This window comes from Trichechus manatus, unplaced genomic scaffold (genome assembly GCF_000243295.1).
Source record: "Trichechus manatus latirostris isolate Lorelei unplaced genomic scaffold, TriManLat1.0 scaffold00021, whole genome shotgun sequence".
Lineage (NCBI taxonomy): Eukaryota > Metazoa > Chordata > Mammalia > Sirenia > Trichechidae > Trichechus > Trichechus manatus.
The window spans coordinates 13397400-13419172 of record NW_004443957.1 but is presented as its reverse complement, the minus strand read 5'-3'; the positions used below and the strand labels follow the sequence as shown (position 1 = coordinate 13419172).

Here is a 21773-nt window from a genome sequence, read left to right as displayed (position 1 = left end):
TCCCCACTCTAGATTCTTGGTCCATGGTGTATAGCATCTCAGTGGAACAGGATGAGCTGCATGTAGGAAATAAAGGGCCCAGCCACAGTCAAGCCAGCCAGCCAACCAACCACCAGTTGTCATTGAGTTGATTCCAACTCATGGTGGTCCTACATGTGTCAGAGTAGAACTGTGCTCCATGGGGTTTTCAATGGCTCGTTTTTCAGAAGTAGATCACCAGGCCTTTCTTCCACAGCACCTCTGGGTAGACTCAAACAGCCAAAGTTTCAGTTAGCAGCCAAGCATGTTAGCCCACCCAGGAACTCCAGAGGCAAGCCAAGGGATCCTCAACTCTCACTGTTTTACTTCTAACTTTAAAGAAGAAAATTGTCCTCAGTCCTTTGCATAAATATGTTGACTAAACACAGGACAGAGCAGAACAGAATTAACATAATTTATGGAGTGTTGTTGAACTCCAGGTATTGCATGCACTGGGTCTTTCTGCACATGATTATCTCATTTCATCCTTCCAATGACCTGCAGTACTTTTATCATCATCCCCATTTTACAGATAAGGGAAAATAGAGTTCAGAGAGTTGACTGTAAATCCACATGGTAGGAACTGGAGCTTTAGACCCAAGTTCTGACTATCTTTTTCCAGAGACACATAGTCTTGGCCTCAGCTCAGAGGTTGTCAAAATTTAACAACCATCAGAATCACCTGGAAGGCTTGCTAAAGCACAGATTTCTGATCTCAGCCCTGGAGTTTCTGATTCAGTAGGTCTAGGGTGGGGCCTGAGAATTTTCATTGCTGGTAAGTTCCCAGGTGATGCTGATGCTGCTGGTCTGGGGACCACACGTAGAGAACCATGGCCCTATGCCATGATACTTACTGTCAAATAATACACCAAAGACAACAGATTATAGCCCAAGACTACCAGGAAACAGTGAGGCTCTGGGCTGCACATTTTCTGACTTGGGAGTTGGCAGAAAGTGCACTTCTGGGCCCAGGGGCAGATTATGCAATAGGCCAGGTAAGCACAGTGCTTACCTTGCTTACCAGATCATCTGCAGTGAATTATTTCACATGGGTTTCACAACAGCGTTGGTGCTTACCTTGCTTACTGGGTCATCCATCCCTGTCAGGGATTGTAAATTTGAAAAGAGGCTTTGATTGTGTAGGAAGGTGCTGTGGGGTTGGGAGAGAGACAGATGCCAGCCATACCTAGAAGCAGAATCTTTGATTTGGTGAAAAAATGTGAATTATTTTCACTGTGCTTACCTTGCTTATTGGATCTGCCGCTATCTGGGTCACAAGAGTAGCCGGAGGCATCACCTGGCCCTCCCATCACCTGTCCGCAGCTGCCAGCCAGTGCTGCAGAGCCCCTGCCTCCACCCACACCTCTCTGATAATGATAATCTCCCACCTCCCTGCCAGGTTCACCCTGTGGGGAGTGGACAACACAGGACGGCACTCCAGGCCAAGTGATGTGATCGTGAAGACCCCTTGCCCTGTGGTGGATGATGTCAAAGCCCAAGGTAAGAGAGACTGAGACCAGCAGACTGCAAAGGGATGGCCTAGGACCTCCAACCCTCCCGCCCCCGGCCACCACCATGAGGAAAGAGAGACCAAGGGAGTCAAGAGGAACAACCTGGGGCATCACCTTTCCAGAAATACACTATAGCTATTCCCTCTGGTGGAAATCTTCGTTATATCCCGTTATGCCACATAGCCCATGAGTCCAGGCACCAGTTGAGCAACGCTAGCACAGTCATGCACTAGGTACCTAGTGAAGCGTCCATGGCCTCTGCCCTCGGGATACTGATCAAGTCTCTTAGTCTCTTCATATGTTTGGGTACATCTGAAAGATTGCTTTGAATTAAAGCATATAAAGGCTAGAAATTTAGAATTAACTGCTATATTGATCCCTCCCTTGTAAAGATGCATTCTTGTCAATTAGGAAGAGTTTGTCTTCAGTCCACACCCACTGCACAGAAAGCGCACTTCTTGGTGCCTCTTTTTCTCCTGTTGCTCCCTGGCAGGTCTTGACATTGACTTCTGTTCTGTGACTTTTTAGATCCCCTCCACAACAAAAATGTATCTATTCTGGGCACCACTTTTATAGGACTCTAGCAGTAATTTTTCTGATCAACCATTAATATCGATTTCATGGAATTGAACTGAGAGCCATTGGCTGATGCAGGAAGATCAGGTTTTGCAAGTTTCAATAAGAGAGAGAGTGTGGCCAAGCTGATTTGCTGGTACTGCTCAAATCACGTATATATGGCTCCTGACTCCAGTTGTATCAAGCTAACCATGAGGGGTGCAATCCCAGAATGTACGTTCCAACGAGTGACACCATGATGGGAAATCACAGGGGAATGAGTGACCCAGACCTACTTTAATTTAAACACTGATGTTTATGTAGTACTGTACAACTTCTGAAAGGATTTTCATCTTTATTGCCTCAATTAATCTCCATGCCATATTAAGGGTATGGTGATTTTCAACTCAAAATTTTGATCATATAAAGGCCCCTTGTTAAAAATCTTTAGTGGTCTGCCATTCATCTTAGGACAGAGAGCAACATATTTACTGGGTATACCAAAAGAAAAACAAACAATTCAAACCCGTTGCTGTCGAGTGGATTCTGACTCATAGCAACCCTACAGGACAGAGTAGAACTGCCCCATAGGGTTTCCAAGGAGTGCCTGGTGGATTCGAACTGCCGACCTTTTGGTTAGCAGCCATAGCTCTTAACCACTACGCCACCAAGGTTTCCTCAATAAATGTTGGCTGTTATTATTATCATTAATCAAACATAGAGCCTGCCCTCTAACGGTAACTTAATAAATATTTACAGAAGGAATGAAATGTTACCCTCATTCTGTAGATGTGGAGATTGAGATTCAGAGTAGAGTGAGGAAGCTGAGTGGGGTCACATCTAACAGAGCTCACGCTCAGATTCATTATCTGACCCTAAGTCCTATTCCATCTACAGCGTTACCATTAGATATTCAGAGGGTTATTTGTAAAAGACTGAAAACCTTTTCTTTGTCTCTAAATACTGATGAAGAAGAAAAGGCCTACATTAAAAAAGAGAATCCAAATTAGATACTAAAAACATTTTTTTCTTTCATTCAGGAGTATTAATGCATACTGGCATATGACCGTAGGATGGAGACCTTTGAGTATAGGACAGACTTGTCCCTCTCTGCAGTGAGTGCTGTCTGGTGTGAAGGACATGGACTAGATGATTTTTCTTTTTCTTGGTAAAAATATGCTCAACAAAACATACACCCAGTCAACAGTTTTCACCTGTGCAGTTCAGTGACAAAGGTTACATGTGTTGCATTGTGTCACCATTCTCATTATCTTTACCCATATTGCTTCACCACCTTTAACTTAGACTCTCTGCCCCTTAAAGTTCTCATCTGTGCTTTAGAGTTACTGCTGTCACATTGATCTCATATAGATGATTCTTTAAAGTCCACAATATTCAATGCAAACATTCTTATTCTTTTATTTTTTTTATTGTACTTTAGGTGAAAGTTTACAGCTCCGGTTAATCTCTCATACAAAATTTTATACACATATTGTTATGTGACACTAGTTGCAATCCCTACAATGTGACAGCACACTCCCCCTTTCCACCCCAGGTTTCCTGTGTCCATCCAACCAGCTCCTGTCCCTTCCTTCCTTCTCATCCTGCCTCCGGACAGGATTGTTTATTAATTGAACTAAACTGTTGTTTAGTTTTAAGATGACTTCATGGCAGAGTATCAGTTCGAGGTTTAAAAAATTGTTTCCAAGCAATAAATTCTGGGGTTCCTCCAGTCTCAATGGATCCAGTAAGTCTGGTTTCCATGAGAATTTGAAGTTCTGTTCCACATTTTTCCTCCTTTTGGTCAGGATCTATCTACTGAGTCCTTGATCAAAACATTCAGAAATCAAAGCTGGTAGCTGGGCACCGTTCATTTATTCTGGTCTCATGGTGAAGGATACAGTAGTTCATGAATGCCATTAGACCTATAGTCAATTTCCTTCTCTGATTCCTGGATCTCCTTCTGTGGATTGGATGACTTTTGAAGGTCTCTACAGTCCTTTGATGGTGAAAGCAAAGTCTGGGGTTGAAAATCCTCAGATGAGAGACTGTCTGGAAAGGACCTGTAACACCCCATTTTATTATCTGTTGATTCCTTATTCCAAGCCAGAGAGGAGCAGGCGATGAGAAGGAGCTTTGGCTAGTTCTGTTTTGGCAAGTTTGCTGACATCCTTGCAGGCAGCAGTAGGCACCTCGTTGCTGCTTGCTAAGTAGGCAGTAGACTGGTGGGGCATCAGGGAGGTGGTTAGCAGGTAGGAGGGATACAGCATGATGCTACCTGCAGGGATGGGTGGTAGAAAGCAGATCTGGAATGAAGAGTGGCCAACATAGGAAAGTCTGCCCAGAAGAGACCATGGCACTGTTTTCTCTGCTGCGCTCCTTTGGGTCAACTCCAGTCCCACAGTGTGTCACGATGTGCTCCTGCCTGCTTTTGTTCCCCGAGTTTCTGAAATCCCAGCAGACCAGCTGAGAGCAGGAGGTAATTTAGTGCTGTGAAAATGAACTAATATTCCCAAGTCCTGCTATCCTTCAGCCAGGAAGGAGTCCTGGACGGGGCAAGTGTGGAGATTAATGAGTTAGACTAATTGAGGGTATCCTTGCAAATTAATACAGTTCTAGCAGTTCTACAAAAAAAAACATATGCTTTGTTTCCCTCAAACCCAGATGGAGATCACAAATATAGCTTACTCGGGTCTGAGTTTAACTCTAATAACAAATGGGTGTTACCTTTTAAGTGACCCAGAGCATGACTTCAACTCCTGATTATCTAGCAAGAAGCCAGACTCTATTTTTTCTGTGAGTATTTTTCTTAAACTGCATACTGTTCATGAAGAATTTTATCACTTCATTGCACTAAAGCTACTGTGCAAGTAACTTTCTACCAATGTTTTACTGAAGCCAGCCTTCCCCTAGTAGGGACAAGCTTCTTGCTTACCCTCCGTGGAGTCGTTATGATGCAGAGGTTAAAGCACTCAGCTGCTAACTGAAAGGTCGACGACTCGAATACACCAGCCTCTCCGCAGGAGAAAGATGTTGCAGTCTGCTTCGGTAAAGATTTGCAGCCTTGGAAATCCTGTGGGGCAGTTCTACTCTGCCCAGTAGGGTCACTAGGACTCGGAATTGACTCAGCAGCAGTGGGTTTGGTTTTTTTGGTTCTGTCTACCCTCCAGGTTGGGGCACGAGATTCTAAGGGCTCTTTGTGAAGCTTTACTAAGTGAAGTCTGGTTCTCATCCAGTACTCCCCAACACCCATTCTCCTTTCCTGATGCCAAACATAAATGCTTATCCAATCATTCATTTGCTTACTCCACAGCCATTTATTGAACCCTGGTTTAGGTGCTAAACAAACAAAAATAATTAGACTCCAAATCTATCTTCAAGGATTGTATAATCTGATTTCATGAATTTATTCATTCATCCAATAAATATTACCAAAACCAAACACCCATTGCCGTCGAGTCAATTCCAACTCATAGTGATCCTGCTTTTCTAAATACCTGTTCTAGGCATTAGGGGCAAAAATCCTTGCCTCATGGAGTTATATTTTAGTAGGAGTGACAGATTAAAAAATACATAATATTCCAGGTGGAGATGTATGTTGTGGAAACAAATAAGCAGGAAAATGGGATAGGAAGTGCAGTGGGTGGAATTTTAACTAGAGCGGTTTGGGAAGAAGGTGAATGAGAAACTCACACAGATATCTGGGGGAAGATCGTTCCAGAGAGAGAGGCAGCAGAACAGAGATTCTTGGCATGCTTGAAGAAGTGAAAGGAGACTTGTGTGCTGGAGTGGAATGGTGAGAGGGAGAGTTATAATAGAGGAAGTCCTAAAAGTAGTGGGGCCGGAGTAGAAACTGGGCTCAGAGTAAGGAGCTGTCCTCTGCCTGGGATTGCGATGGAAAGCTCTGGAGGACTTTGAGCAGAAGAGTGACATGGTCAGGCAGTGTTTTACAGGATCATACTGATTGCTGTCTTCAGAATGGATTCATAATAGGGGATCAAAGGTGGAAGTGGGGAGACCAGTCAGAAGGCTATGACAATACAGAAGAGAGATGATGTTATTTTTGACTAAGATGATAGTGATTCTTGCTATCAGGGTTTTCATTGGCTGATTTTCAAAAGTAGATAATCAGGCCTTTCTTTCTAGTCCATCTTAGTCTGGAAGCTCCACTGAAACCTGTTCAGCATCATAGCAACATGCAAACAAGCCCCCACTGGCAGGTAAGTGGTAGGTGTACTTGAGGAGCATTGGCTGGGAATCAAACCTGGGTCTCTAGCGTAGAAAGGGAGAATTCTACCACTGAACCACCACTGCCCTTGAGGATAGTGGTAGAGGTGGTGAAAAATGATCCAATCCTGAACATATTTTGATGGTAGAACCAAAAAAAATTTGCTAATTGATTAGATGTAGACCAGTGGACTGTGAGAGAAAGAAGAGTCATAGCAGTCTTATATATTGTGGAAAATGCTGTAGAAGGGTATGTACAGAATGCTGAGGGAACAAGAGAAGAATTATCTGGTACAACACCTTGTAACTGTTTCCCTCCAGACCTCAGCAGCCTAGGTGAAGGCAGAGAAAAGGCAGAAGAGGGAACAAGCTAGTTGACAGTGCTAGCAATGGCCATGTGGATTAAGTTAGGAAGGGAAGGAAATAAATGTAGGAATGCATGGAGAGATGGAGGAGCTAAAGGACTTGGGTTCCCATAAGATTGAAGAACAGGTGTAATGGCAGTAAGAAGTACAGGAGTTGTGAAAGGAAGTTGTGTTCACATATATGATATTAAGATTTACTATTTCAAAAGTGGGGCAATTCTTGGGTACAATGATTGGCTTCTGCTGGCTTGTTCTATAGACTTAAAGAGGTCTTTCACTTGGTGAATGATGATAAGAAATGAAGTGGAGAAGATGACTATGAACCAGATACCAGAGTTTTTCAGTGGGTATAGAAGAATGGTCAGGAGGAGATAGTGTGGAAATAAGGAGAGGCAGATGACAAGCATGGGTTTTGAAAGCGGAGGAATTTCTACCTGAAGACAGAGGAGTAGTTGCTTGCAAGTGGCCATGAGAGACTGTGAGACTACTATTTTCTGGAGTGTGTGTGAAGGACTCCTCCAAACTAGAAAAGGCTCAGGCAGGTTTCAGCCAACATAGGGATACAGAGGGAAGCGACAGTGTGTGCCAAGGTCAAGAGTGGAAGGGGAGTTGTTTGCCATGTAATAATGCTGATTCCAGAGGGAGAAAGGGAAGTTTTGAGAGGATGTGTTAGTAGAGAACAGTGATTCTCAAATAGTAGGGTTCCCATCATCAGCATCAACTTCACCTGGGAACTTGTTAGAAATGCAAAGTCTCAGGTTCCACACCAGACCTACTGAATTAGAAACCCTGGCGGTGGAGCCAGCAATTCGTGTTTTAACAAGACTTCCAGTTGACTCTGATGCACACTCAAGTTTGAGATTCCTGGAGTGGAGGAAACACAGGGCATCATAATAAAAAAGCACAGAAGAGGGTAAAAGGGACAAGACAGACTGGGTTGGGGGGTGGGAGAAAGGGACCTTCCAATTTTAAGGCCAGGTGAGATTCGTTGTCCTCAAGTTTTCATATGGAATTCTATAGTCAGTTACTTCAATGTTGGACAGACAGAGGTTGCAGGTAGCTCTTGAGGAACAATGAAGGTGATGAGTCAGGACCTCTGTTCACGGGACTTTTGTTATGACAGCCAAGGAAACCATTGATGAAAGGCATAGATGCTTCCCAAGATTCTTACTTCATAGTAAAAAAATACATAAATAAAAATAGCTGTCCCTGGGGATGAGAAGGCTCAACTCTGCCCCTGGAATCACCTCTTTCATGTAAATCAGACTATTTTTCCCAGTGCCTTGGACTCCTGTGTTTCAGTCTCTTCCTTTCTCTCTGTCTCTCTCCCTCTCTGTACTTGTCACTCTCTGTCTCTGTCTCTCTGTCTCATAGCATTGGGAAAAGCATGACCTAGTAGAGAACAGGACCCCTGGTGGTGTAGTGGTTAAGGGCTTAGGCTGCTAACCAGAAGGTTGGCAGTTTGGATCCACCAGGTGCTCCTTGGAAACCCTATGGGGCAGTTCTGCTCTGTCCTGTAAGGTCGCTATGAGTCAAAATTGACTCGACGGCAATGGGTTTGGTTTTTTGGGTTAGTAGAGAACAGGTAATAATAAAAATATATTACCAGCTCTTGTCCTACTCTCCCCCTCACTTGTCTTATTCCATCCACCCTGGTCTCCTTGCCGTTTTCAGATATGCTGGCCCTCTCCAGCCTGAGAGCCTTTGGACTGGCATTTCCTCCCCTTGACGAGCTGTTTCCCCCAGATATCCCCATAGGGCATTCCCTCCCCTCCTTCAAGTCTTGGCTCGAATGTTACCTTTTCAAGGAGACTTACAATGACCACTCTGTTTAAAAACTCAGTGCCTCCACCCCAGCGATCCCAGTCTTCCTTCTCCTGTTTTATTTTTCCAAACCACTTTCTAATACACTATATGTTTTACCTGTTTATTATGCTTATTGTTTCACTATCTCCCCCCACCTAGACTATAAGCTCCATGAGTGGGAGGATTTTGTTCAAACTGAATTACTGATGTATACGTGGTAAAAAACCAGTTGCCATCAAGTCGGCTCTGACTCATGGCAACCTATGTGTGTAGAGTAGAACTGTGATCCATAGGGCTTTCAGTGGCTGTGATCTTTCAGAAGCAGATCGTCAAAGCTTTTCTTCCCAGGCACCTCTGGGTGGATTCGAACTGCCAACCTTTCAGTTTGTAGCCAAGTGCTTAACCATTTGCGCCACCTAGGGACTCCATATACGTGGTAAACACACAATAAAGATTTTATTGAATGAATGAATATATGTACGCTTACTATGTCCTGACACTGTCCTAAAGAGAAGTTTTACATTTAATATCACTGTTATTCTCACAAAAATCTTGAAAAGTATATATTATTAATCATCATTGAGCAGACAAGGAAATTAAACCCAAAGAGATTAAGCAACTCTGGTCCAAGGCCACACAGCTATTGTAATAGGGGCCAACTCTGCTTGTTCTTAACCATAGCCCTGGGGCTGAGGGCCTCACTTCCAGCTCTGCTAATGTATTCTGCTGCCTGAGAGATCTTGGTTCCCTTCTGATAATTCAGTTTTCGTTTTTTTGTGATGAGACTATGGATATAGGCTCCTTGACATCTTTTCACTTTTAGTTTACCTACTCCTGAACATCATGCATATTAAAGAGAGAGAAGACAGATTTCTATCCTAGATAACTCAGGACTTCTCTGAAACTAAAAGCTGAGTAAATGAGAACTAAAAATACCATATAATCTTTTCCATTCTTTGAGTTAGTGAGTTCTTGAGATGCAATGAAGTCTAATGAAATAATGCAGTGAAATCTGTGAGAGCCAGAACTCGATGAGACTGCCTTGTTTTTCTTGGTCTCACAAGTTTTCCGCCTTTGGCGAGGTGCCGTCTTGCCACTTTTCTATTCCTCATTTTAGTGGAAAATATTTGAGTTTTTCTCCTCTGGCGAGTTTTTGCCTTACATAGGTTCCGGCACTCGCAGGTTTTACTGTATCTCTAGATACAGCCACAGTCTATCCCACCTAATCTCAGGCATGTCTGCTGATAATGATGGGAAGCATCAGCCTCTTTTGATAGTCTATCACTGTTGTGATATGAGAATGGTAAATAGGTCAGAAGACACCTTCTCAGCCATCACTGCTCCTCAGTGGAGACTGCCACAACCAGGGCATGGGCCCAGGGCTGTTATTTCCCACCACTCGAAATTAGAAAAAGGGGCCTTGGCGGTGCAGTGGTTAAAACAATTGATGCTAACCAAAAGATCGGCAGTTTGAAACCACCAGCAGCTCCGTGGGAGAAAGATGTGGTAGTCTGCTTCCATGGACGTTTACAGCCTTAGAAACCGTGTGGGGTTACTGTGAGTCAGAATTGACTGAATGGCCCTGGTAGCACAGCGGTTAAGAGCTCAGCTCCTAACCGAAAGGTCAGTAGTTCAAATCTACCAGCTGCTCCTTGGAAACCTTATGGGGCAGTTGTACTTTATCCTACACGGTTGCAATGAGTCCGACTCGACAGCAGCGGGTTTGGTTTTTTGTTTTGTTTTGTTTTTGTCATTCTTCTCTCAGCAGACACTCCCTGCTTCCCATCAAACACAACACAGCTCTTGGAATAGTCCCTCTGCTTCATCATATTTCAACTTCAGAAATGACAGACTCTTGGCCCACCTAATAGGACTCCCTTCTACTTGATAGATATGGTTCAACCAGTTAGGTCAATGTCTTCAAATTTCTGCCTCCTGCACTTTAAATTGGTTAAACTTCACCAGCCACTGAGCATCAGTGCAAAATAGCAATGGAATATAGACCTGGTTTTAAATCTTGACTCCAGCCTAATCTGCCTATGTGACCTTGGGCAGGTCACCTGAACTCTCTGAATGTCCTCATTTCTAAATCAGGGACATTCATACCCATCTTGCAGTAGTGTTGTGATGATTGGAACTCACATATGTAAAGTTCTTGTCATTCCATGAGCCTTTAGTAAATAACTAGGGATACAATGACTTTATTTTTTAAATCACTGTCCTCTTTAACTCCTGATCCCAGAAAGGGAATTTTAACACCCTGAAGATCTAAATAGATTTACAAGCTGGGATTTTTTTTTCCTCTCATTCAAAAATTTATACACAAATTGTTTTGTGACATTGATTGCAACCCCCGAAATGTGTCAGCACTCTCCCCTTTCCCTTTACACCCTGAGTTCTCCGTGTCCATTCATCCAGGTTTCCTGTCCCTTCCTGCCTTTTTGTCTGTGCTTTTGGGCAGGTGTTGCCCATTAGTTCTCCTACACTTGATTGAACTAAGAAGCACATTCCTTGCATGTGTTATTGTTTGTTTTATAGGCCTGTCTAATCTTTGGCTGAAAGATGGACTTCAGGAGTGGCTTCAGTTCTGAGTTAGCAGGGTATCTGGGGGCCATAGTTTCAGGGGTCCCTTCGGTCTCTGTCGGATCAGTGAGTCTGGTGTTTTTTTGTGAATTTGAATTTTGTTTTACATTTTCCTCCTGCTCTGTTCGGAAACCTCTATTGTAATCCCTGTCAGAGCAGTCTGTGGTGGTCGCCGGGCACCATCTAGTTCTTCTGGGCTCAGGCTGGTGGAGACTATGGTTCATGTGGTCCATTAGTCCTTTGGACTTATATTTTCATTGCATCATTGGTTTTCTTCATTCTCCTTTACTCCAGATGGGATGGGACCAATAGATGTATTTTAGATGGCTGCTCACAAGCTTTTAAGACCCCAGATGCTACTCACCAAAGTAAGATGTAGAGCATTTTCTTTATGAACTATGTTATGCCAATTGATGTAGATGTCCCCTGAGACCATGGTTCCCAGCCCTCAGCCCCAGTAACTCAGCCCCTCAAGGTGTTTTGATGTTTCTAGGAAGCTTCTATGGTTTGCCTTTGTCAAGTTGTGCTGACTTTCCATATATATATATTGTGTGTTGTCTTTCCTTTTACCAAAATTAACACTTGTATACTATCTAGTTAGTGATTTCCCCTCCCCACCCCTTCCCTCCCTTATAATCATGAAAGATTTTTTTTATGTGTAAAACTTTTCTTGAGTTTTTATAACTGGTTTCATACAATATTTGTCCTTTTGTGATTGACTTATTTCACTCAGCATAATGCCATCCAGATTCATCCATGTTGTGAGATGCTTTGTGGATTCATCACTGTTCCTTATCATTGCGAAGTATTCCATTCTGTGTATATACATAATTTGTTTATCCATTCATCTGTTGATGGGCACTTAGGTTGTTTCCATCTTTTTGCTATTGTGAATAGTGCTGCAGTCAACATGGTGTGCATATGTTTATTCATGTGATGGCTCTTATTTCTCTAGGATATATTCCTAGCAGTGGAATTGCTGGATCATACGATATTTCTATTTCCAGATTTTTAAGTACTTTATCTTTTTAAGGGCTGTTATAAATGGTATTGTTTTCCTGATTTCCTTTTTGAAGTTTTCTTTGTTGGTGTATAGGAATCCAACTTATTGTTGAATGTTGCACTTATATCCTGCTTCTCTGCTGAATCTTTCTATTAGTTCCAGTAGTTTTCCGGTGAAATCTTTGAGGTTCTGTATGTATATGATCATATCATCTGCGAATAGGGATAGTTTTACTTCTTCTTTTCCAGCTTGGATGCCTTTATTTTCTTTTTCTTGCCTTATTGCTCTAGCTGGGACTTCCAGCACAATGCTAAACAGGAGTCATGATAAAGGGCATCCTTGTTCCCGTTCTCAGGAGGAATGCTTTCAGCCTCTGTCCATTGAGAATGATGTTGGCTGTTTGTTTTGTATAGATGCCTTTTATATATTGAGGAATTTCCCTTTTATTCCTATTTTATTGAGAGTTTTTAATCAGGAATGGGTGTTGGACTTTATTAAATGCCTCTTCTGTGTCAACTGAGATGATCATGTTATTCTTTTCTTGTGTTCTATTTATGTGATGGATTACGCTGATTGATATTCTAATGTTGAACCATCCTTGCATACCTGGTATGAATCCCACTTGGTCGTGGTATATTATTTTTTTGACATGATGCTGAATTCTATTGACTAGAATACTGTTGAGAATTTTTGCATCTATATTCATGAGGGATACTGGTCTGTAATTTTCTTTTCTTGTGGTGTCTTTGCCTGGTTTTGGTATCAGGGTTATGCTGGCTTCATAGAATGAATTCAATAGTATTCCTTCCTCTTCTATGCTCTGAAATAGTTTGAGCAGTACTGGTGTGAGCACTTCTCTGAATGTTTGGGAAAATTCTCCAGTGAAGCCATTTGGTCCAGAGTTTTTTTGTTCTTGTTGCTGGGAGTTTTTCTTTATTACCTCCTCAGTCTCTTCTCTTGTTATGAGTCTGTTCAGATTTTCTATCTCAGTTTGTGTCAGTTTAGGTAGGTAGTATGTTTCTAGAAATTTGTCCATTTTCCCTAGGTTTTCTAATTTGTTGGAGTATAATTTTTCATAGTATTCTGTTATGATCCTTTTTATTTTGGTATTGTTTTTAACACAGCTGAAGATGTCAGCTACAAGTGCTTGGTTGTCAAAAGGGTTGCTGTAACCTGGTATGGAGAGATAGCACTGAGAAACCCTTCCCCAAAGCAGATTCAGATTGCTCCCAAAGTCATGAGTTCCATTCATTTAGCTAAAAAAATTTTATCTATATTGTGCTGCCACTCAGGGTATACAGGCAAATAAGACCTGGCACCTGCCCTCCTAGGCAATGGGCAAAATAGAAAAGTAAGATAATAATTGCAATATTTGGGCAGGATAGGGTAGAAATTTATTCATTTTAACCCAAGAATCTCCTACAGTGATGGCTCTGTCATTACCAGCTGCCCTGAATATACTTGGAACTGGGGCAAGGAATCAGGTTGCTATGCCTTTAAGCCAAGAGATGGTCAGGTGGGTAAAGCTTGGACTTGGGAACCTGTGGGCTCAGTTTCTTCATCCCCAGAATTAACATTGAGTTTGAAACAAACCACTTCTCTCCAGATTTTCATTTTCAGATATATAGGGGGGAAATACAAACACAACTTCTTTCTGACAGGTTTAATGAGAAAATGTTTAATGATAAAGTGATTTGAGCTCCATAGGAAAAAAAATACCAAGGCTTCACAAAGTCATTGCCACGTTTTCGTATCTCTAAGTTCACTTTGAAAGAAGCCCCGGCGGCACAATGGTTAAGCACTAGGCTGCTAACTGAAAAGCTGATGGTTCAAACCCACCCAGCGGCAACTTGGGAGAAAGACCTGGTGATCTGAGCCCATAAAGATTACAGCTTAGAAAACCGTATAGGGCACTTCTACTCTGTCACATGGGTCACTATGAGTGGAAATTTACTCAACAGCACCCAACAACAGGTTCACTCTTAGCAATGAGCGGCTTTGAGACAGAAATATCAGAGATAAAAGTTAAACTGAAAGAGATCACTCATTTTGAACTGCAAAATGTTCTGGATTCAGTTCATGTGTCACGCTAGATCTGCACACTTGCCTTCTTATCTGGCCTGAGTGATTCTAGCAAAGGCTCTCGTGTTCCTGCAGTTCTGGGGTCAGGTCCATCTGGCACTGTGGCTGCTCCAGGCTGACAGGCCTGTGGTCCTTCATGCTGCTTAGGCGTGGCCTGACTTTGTGTGAGGCAGTTGGTACCCAGTCATATGCAGCCCACAACTGCATGGTAGTTAGCGTCTCATGGGGACAATCGTGGACCAACAGTGGACGGGAGCTGGAGATAAAGGCTTCCTCCTTTTGCGCCCTGGATGGGCCGATGGGGATCCAGTAGCTTCATACATCCTCTCTGGCAAAATGTAGCTATCGGCTTGTCAGAAAGGTTTGGCAGCTCTGTAATGCAGTCCTTTTCGTTTACTCTCCTGCCATTTTGCCTCATTTCCCTTTATCCTCATTCCTGTGTTCCTGGGATTTTGCTGCCCATCAAAGGATTACTATATGAGCTTTTGCCTCTGGCTCTATGTTTTAGGAAACAGACTGTTATAACTGAAAGTGACCTTAGAGGTATTCTTGTGCAAGGCTTTCATATAACAGGAGGGAAAACTGAAGACCAGTGATTCAGAGGTAAAGTGAATTACTGAAACCACCTTCTCCAGGCTCCACCTTCAGTATTCTGTAAGTAACACTACACACACACACATACACATACTCATTCACATACACACAAATATATGTATGTGTGTGTGTGTGTGTGTGTCTATATATATACATGTTATTTTTTTATTTGTCTTTTCTTTCCTCCTCAGAAATAGCAGATAAGATCTACAATCTCTTCAACGGCTATACCAGTGGGAAGGAGCAACAAACTGCCTACAACACCCTCCTGGATCTGGGTTCCCCCACCTTACATCGAGTCCTCTACCACTATAACCAGCACTATGAGAGTTTTGGAGAATTCACCTGGCGGTGTGAGGATGAATTAGGCCCCAGGTAATCAACAAACATGGAGTTCCTGGGTGACACAAACAGTTAAGCGCTGAGCTACTAACCAAAATGTTGACAGTTTGAAGCCACCCAGAGGCACCTTGGAAGAAAGGCCTGGCAATCTTCTTCTGAAAGGTCACAGCCGTGAAAACCTTATGGAGTACGGCTCTACTCTGCCACACATTGGGTTGCCACGAGTTGGAATCAACTTGGTGGCAAGTGGTTACTCAACAAACTGCATTGTCTCTTTTAAAGAAATTTGATACCTCCTACACTATCATACTGCATCCATCCATGAATTTGCAGATGTCCTGGGTGAGCTTAGGTGCTTGGAGAAAAGAAATAAGCCCTGTGCTTTAAAACAGCTCCGTTCATGCAGATTATTTCTGAGTAAGCTGTATTTAAGTAGTTAGGTCATGAATGCATTTCCTGAATTTTGGAAAAAACTGCACTTGACCTATTTCTCCACTCTTTATCATGCTGATACAGTAGTCAAATGCTAAAACTCTAGTAGCCAAAACCTTTGTCTCGTGAAGAAAATTAGGAATTTCATTAGAGAGGTTATCAAAAAATATTTATGGCATATGAACTTTGCATATGTTATATGCATTATACAGACGCACTTCGAGCTATGTCAAATTCTTTTGAAAGGCAACATGGAGTACCTAACAACCTACCTTAAACTCTGTCTCACCCAAAGTTAGAATGGCAGAGTTTGCCATCTCTGCTCCCCACCCCAAGGCTACAACTTCCTGATGCCCAGTGCCCACTGCCTTTAGGTTTTGCAACCCTGAGAAAGTTCTTGGAAAGAGAGGAATGAGAAGTGGATCTAGAGGTTTTGCCTTTCTTTTTCTCCATTCATAATGGCTGTATGTTGCTGCTTTGAGAAAACAAACTTCCATGGAAATATTGGAATTTTCAGACAGACATGGTGAAGAGAATTTTCACATGGAATGTTGACATCTATATGCCCCCAAATTGTTTAGGAGCTCATGAAGAAAAACAACAACAAAAATAGTAGGGCAATGGCTGTGAGAATTGAAAAAGAAATCAATACTGTAGAATCTTCTGGCACTTAAAGAATTCGTGTACTGTAGCCAACAGAGCTGAAAGTGTCACCCAGAGGTCATCCAACCCACCCATCCATCCATCCATCCATCCATCCATCCATCATCTCTGACTAAACTGAAGGGAGACTCAGCCTCAGTATGCCTGTTGTTATCTGCAATGGTAAACTTCCCTGGAAGACTATTGGTCAGAACGTTCCCCTTGCCCCCGCCCTATTTTCTTACTTTTGAAGGAAGGAAGAGAATTAGGGTTAACTTCCTGAAATAAAATGATTTCATATGTAAGGTCAGACAAGATCTTTCTGCATTTCATAAATTATTTCCTGATATTTACAAATGATGGTAGTCCTTGGACAAACAGATGCCATGACATAACTGGACATATAGAAAAATATGAAAGGAAATTATGGTGTGTTTTGTCTCAGTTTTCATAAGAAGCAAACAGGTTAGAAAACAGATACATATTTAAGAAATGTCCTCTTTACTCCTTACCTTATTACTGCTCACACCTAATATCATCCTCTCCAGCACTCTCCCCTCCTTCAGCCTATCTTCCGTTTTTCTCTCTCTTCTGTCTCACTCTCCACCTTCCCTTCCATCCTCTCTCTGATGTAATTATTAAGTGTCTATGTACAGCTCTTTGTCAGGAAACATAAATGTCACCATTGGAATAGTACTAATATTGCTTATATCATAGATTTCCAAGGGTATTTGGATTGGTTTTAAGATTTGTCTCTTGTGACTCAAGAGTCGGAAGGAAAATTGGTTAATGAAGAAAATGAGCAAGAGAAGAAATGAAGCCCTCTTTGTAAAGTAAGGCCTGCTGCTCACTATACACTTTCCTCCTGAAACTCTCATCCCAGGAAGGTCTTTCATGTGTATGACTCATCTTCAGAGGAGCCCTGGTGGCACAGTATTTAAGCATTTGGCTGCTAACCAAGAGGTTGAAGGTTCAAACCCAGTGGCTCCACCGGATAAAAGGCCTGGCGATCTGCTCCTGTAAAGATTACAGCTTAGGAAACCCTATTGGGCAGTTCTACCCTGTCATACAGGGTTGCTATGAGTTGGAGTTGTTGTTGGCACCCAACAACAACAACACTGGTCTTCAAGGCTATATATTAGGGGAAAAAAAATGTAGACATGTCATAGTTCTTAGGGAGAATCATAGGAAAGAAAGTAAGAGTCCTCTGCCTTGAGATACATCAGCCGACTTTGTGATTAGTTGTGAGACTTAATATAAAAGGATCTGTGGGGTGCATACTTCTGTGAGCAAGCAGAAAGGATTCCCTCAGTTCAGTGAAATCCAATGCCATTAAAATTCATTGAGGCCTCCAGATTGAGTTGAAGGTTGAAATACTTTGAGCATGACATCTGTTGCACTGTTACTAAGAAAGAGGAAGGCTGCAGGCTCTGGGATGATCAAGTGCAGACTCAAATTAATTACTATTTTTAAAAAATGAGCAATGAAAGCAGCAACAAAGACTCCATAGGCTAATTAAATCCATTCCTTCGAAAGGACTGTTAGCATGTGTTCCTTTATTCATCTCTGGAGGATGATGCAGATGCTGCCCCTCACTCTTCCTTCACTCCTGCCACCCCAAGAATTTGTCAACAACCAATGATGTACAATAGGAGCGATTAAGGAGAAGGGCCCCCAAAGTCCCCATTGATGTTGATGACAACTTTTGGAAAGCCTGCTTTGCCAGAAAGCAGAGGCTGATGGGGAGATGACAGATCACCCACAAAAGATGCTATTTAGTCAGCAGACGGAGTGTTTGTTTGATTTCCTCTGATCCACCACTGAAGTTGGAGAAAATGACTGCCCTTCCAATGACTTCACACCCTTAGCCCCTTGACTTTGCCGCTGAAGCTCAACACCTTGCCTTCACCATCATCCCTGCCCCACCCTAAGGATGCCATCTTAGGAATGCAGTGATATCATCCCTTGGGGACTGACATTGCCAGGACAGAAGAAGAGGAATGAAATGAATGCTGTTAGTGTTTTTATAGGCTCATTCTAAATGGGGTGCAGAAACTTTCAGTTTCTGGAAGGAATTGTTGATTAAACTAGAAAAGAGATGGTTCTTTGGTTGAGAAGTGACCTTAGCAATCAGCACTGTAAGGAGTATTGCTCTTTGAGCTTTCCAGAACAGTGTTTTGCAGCCTCAAATGAGTTTGTTCAAAAATAGATGCTTCTTGGAGGCGGGGCCAAGATGGCGGAGTAGTGAGACGCTTCCAGTGGACCCTCTTATAACACAAGACCCAAAAAAACAAGTGATTCAATTATATATGGCAATCTGGGAGCCCTGAATATCAAAGGCAGAGTTGAGGAACTGGACTGAGTGGCAGGGGGAGGGAGAGAAGGTTCAGAAGCAGCGAGGAGTTGCCAGGCCTAACTGGGCGAGAGCCTGAGCTCTCCAGGCCTGAGCAGCTCATGGGTGGGCGGTGAGTCAGGCAAGCGGCATGCTTGGGAGGTGCATTTTCCACTCCGGGAGAGACCCAGTGCCAGAGACTCTACACGGCTACCCAGAACCAGTGAGAAGCAGCCCTCATTGGTGAAAGATAAGTACTTGTGTAAGACTTACCGTGCGGATCAAAAACACCCTCCTTAGGGAAAAACCTCTCGCCCATTTACCTCCTGGCTCACTGCTCCACACTGGGTCCCGGACCAGCTTCACCAATTGCCGAGTCCCCTGGGCCAGAAGTAGGATCCGTCACACGCCCAGAGTCATTCTCGCTGCCTTAGAGAATGAACAAATTAACAAACAGAAGAAAAAAATAAACTGCCGGCTCCCCTAAGCCAGGAACCCAGGGTAGGCACAGCTCCTTTGCCTAGGCACAGACATAAGGGATCCATGGACTTTGAGTGCCTTTCCCCCTGCATAGACTTGCGTGAGCCCATCTCAACAACGTAGGCCCTCATTACCCCGGTACTACAGGGTATATACTGGAAGTCTAACTTTAACTGTTTCAGCTGTGAAGTGGCAGGTTCTTGACATTTGATGCTGCTCTGCCCATTAAGCAAGGTCTTCAACTACGCACATTAGGGCCCTGAGGACTGGTGGCTCCACCCACATGACCTGGCCACCTGCAATAGCGACCCATGAATGAGAGGGGCCCCCCAGGTCATTACAGCTAACAGCATTAGGTGCTCATAGTCCAGCTGCAAAACCCACTTACCTACGTACTCTAGGAAACAGGGACATGCCTTCCTCCTGGACACTCGGGGACAGCCGTAAGCCTCCTGCCTTGCTCAGAGTATGTCCCCCTGCTGCAGCCAGATGCCTGTGCCTACCCCAATCATCCATGCCTGTCTAGGACTGTAAGTGAGAGCCTACACCACACGCTTGGTGGCTATCTACCTGGGCACCTGAGCTGAATCCATACAGGAGGAGTGGGCGGACTTCTGAGCTCACATACCTAGTAATAAATCTAACCACCTGGTGACAGGACATTAGAGCTTCAAAGGTGCCAGCAATCAAACTAACTCATAGAGCAGCCTATTTGGGTATATCAAAACAAAACAAGAAGTTAGGACACAGTAAGCAAACATAAAATAAATATACTAACTTATTGATGTCTCGGAGACAACAGTGAATATCAAATCACATAAAGAGGCAATCCATGATGGCTTCAACAAGCTCCCAAAATAAAGAATCTAGAAATTTTCCAGAGGAGTAAAATTTCTTGGAATTACTGGAGGCAGACTACAAAAGATTAATATACAGAACTCTTCAAGAAATTAGGAAGGAAATTAAGCAAAATGCAGAATACGCAATAGAGGAAATTAAAAAGATTAGAGAAGAGCATAATGACAAATTTAACAGGCTGCAAGAATCCATAGAGAGACAGCAATCAGAAATCCAGAAGATTAACAATAAAATTACAGAATTAGTCAACTCAATAGAAAGTCATAGGAGCAGAACTGAGGCAATGGAAGTCAGAATTAGTGAGATTGAAGATAAAGCACTTGACACCAAATTATTTGAGAAAGAATTAGCTTAAAGGATTTAAAAAAAGAAACTCTTAAGAATTATGTGGGACTCTATCAAGAGGAATAACCTACAAGTGATTGGAGTACCAGAATAGGGAGGATAACAGAAAATACAGAGAGAATTGTTGAAGATTTGTTGGCAGAAAACTTCCCTGATATCGTGAAAGATGAGAAGATATTTATCCAAGATGCTTATCGAACCCCTCATAAGGTAGATCCCAAAAGAAAGTCACCAAGACATATTATAATCAAACTGGCCAAAACCAAAGATAAAGAGAATTTTAAGAGCAGCTAGGGATTAATGAAAAGTCATCTACAAAGGAGAGTCAATAAGAATAAGCTCAGACTACTCAGCAGAAACCATGCAGGCAAGAAGGCAGTGGGATGACATATATAGAGCCTTAAAGGAAAAAAAATTGCCAGCCAACAGTTATATATCCAGCAAAACTGCCTCTCAAATATGATGGCGAAATTAGGGCATTTCCAGATAAACAGAAGTTTTAGGGAATTTGCGAAAACCAAACCAAAATTACAAGAATACTAGAGGGAGTCCTCCAGTTAGACAATCAGTAACATTAGTTAACAACCCAAGACTAGAACGTAGGACAGAGCAACCAAATATCAACCCCAATAAGGAAGTCACAAAAGTAAATCAAAGCTCAGACACTGAAAATAGGGAAACAGATGTCAATATGTAAAAGATGACAACATTAAAACAAAAAAGAGGAACTTAAGAATGTAGACATAGATTTTTCATATGGAGAGGAAGTCAAGGTGGTATAAAGAAATAAAAGACTGGTATAAACTTAGAAAAATAGGGGTAAATATTAAGGTAACCGCAAATGAAATTAACAATCCTACAAGTCAAAATAAAAAACTAGAAAAATATAAAGACTCAGCAAACACAAAATCAACAACAATGAAAAAGATGAAAAGAAAATACATTAAAAAAAATACAGAAAATTAAGTGGAACAATCAAACTGTCTACAACACACAAAAAAAGACATCAAAATGCCAGCACTAAACTCATACCGGTCAATATTTACGCTGAATGTAAATGAACTAAATGCACCAATAAAGAGACAGAGAGTGGCAGATTGGATAAAAAAACACGATCTGTCTACATGCTGCCTACAAGAGACACACCTTACACTTAAAGACACAAACAAACTAAAACTCAAAGGGTGGAAAAAAATATATCAAGCAAACAACACTCAAAAAAGAGCAGGAGTGGCAATATTAATCTCTGACAAAATAGATTTTAAAGTAAAATCCACCACAAAGGATAAGGAAGGACACTATATAATGATTAAAGGGTTGATACACCAGGAGGACGTAACTATAATAAATATTTACACACCCAACGACAGGGATCCAAAATACATAAAACAAACTCTAACAGCACTGAAAAGAGAGATATGCAGCTCCACAATAGTAGTAGCAGACTTCAGCACACCACTTTCGGTGAAGGACAGAACATCCAGAAAGAAGCTCAACAAAGACACGGAAGAGCTAAATGCTACAATCAACCAACTTGGTCTCAGAGACATATGCCAAACACTGCACCCAACAGCAGCCAAGTATACTTTCTTTTCCAA

At 42.4% G+C, this 21773-nt stretch overlaps 1 protein-coding gene across 3 annotated transcripts in view; it reads left to right on the top strand.

Moving 5' to 3' along the window:
- The window catches only part of ASTN1 (astrotactin 1), a 381789-nt gene that overhangs the window by 349624 nt on the left and 10392 nt on the right, over positions 1-21773 (top strand). For 2 of the 3 annotated variants that reach the window (XM_004372849.2, XM_004372848.2), the window contains exons 21-22: positions 1418-1518; positions 14936-15119. In XM_004372849.2, coding sequence (XP_004372906.1) covers positions 1418-1518; positions 14936-15119 — 285 coding nt within the window. Of the gene's footprint in view, positions 1-1417; positions 1519-14935; positions 15133-21773 lie in introns of those variants that run through there. The other variant, XM_004372850.2, reaches the window with a different exon arrangement.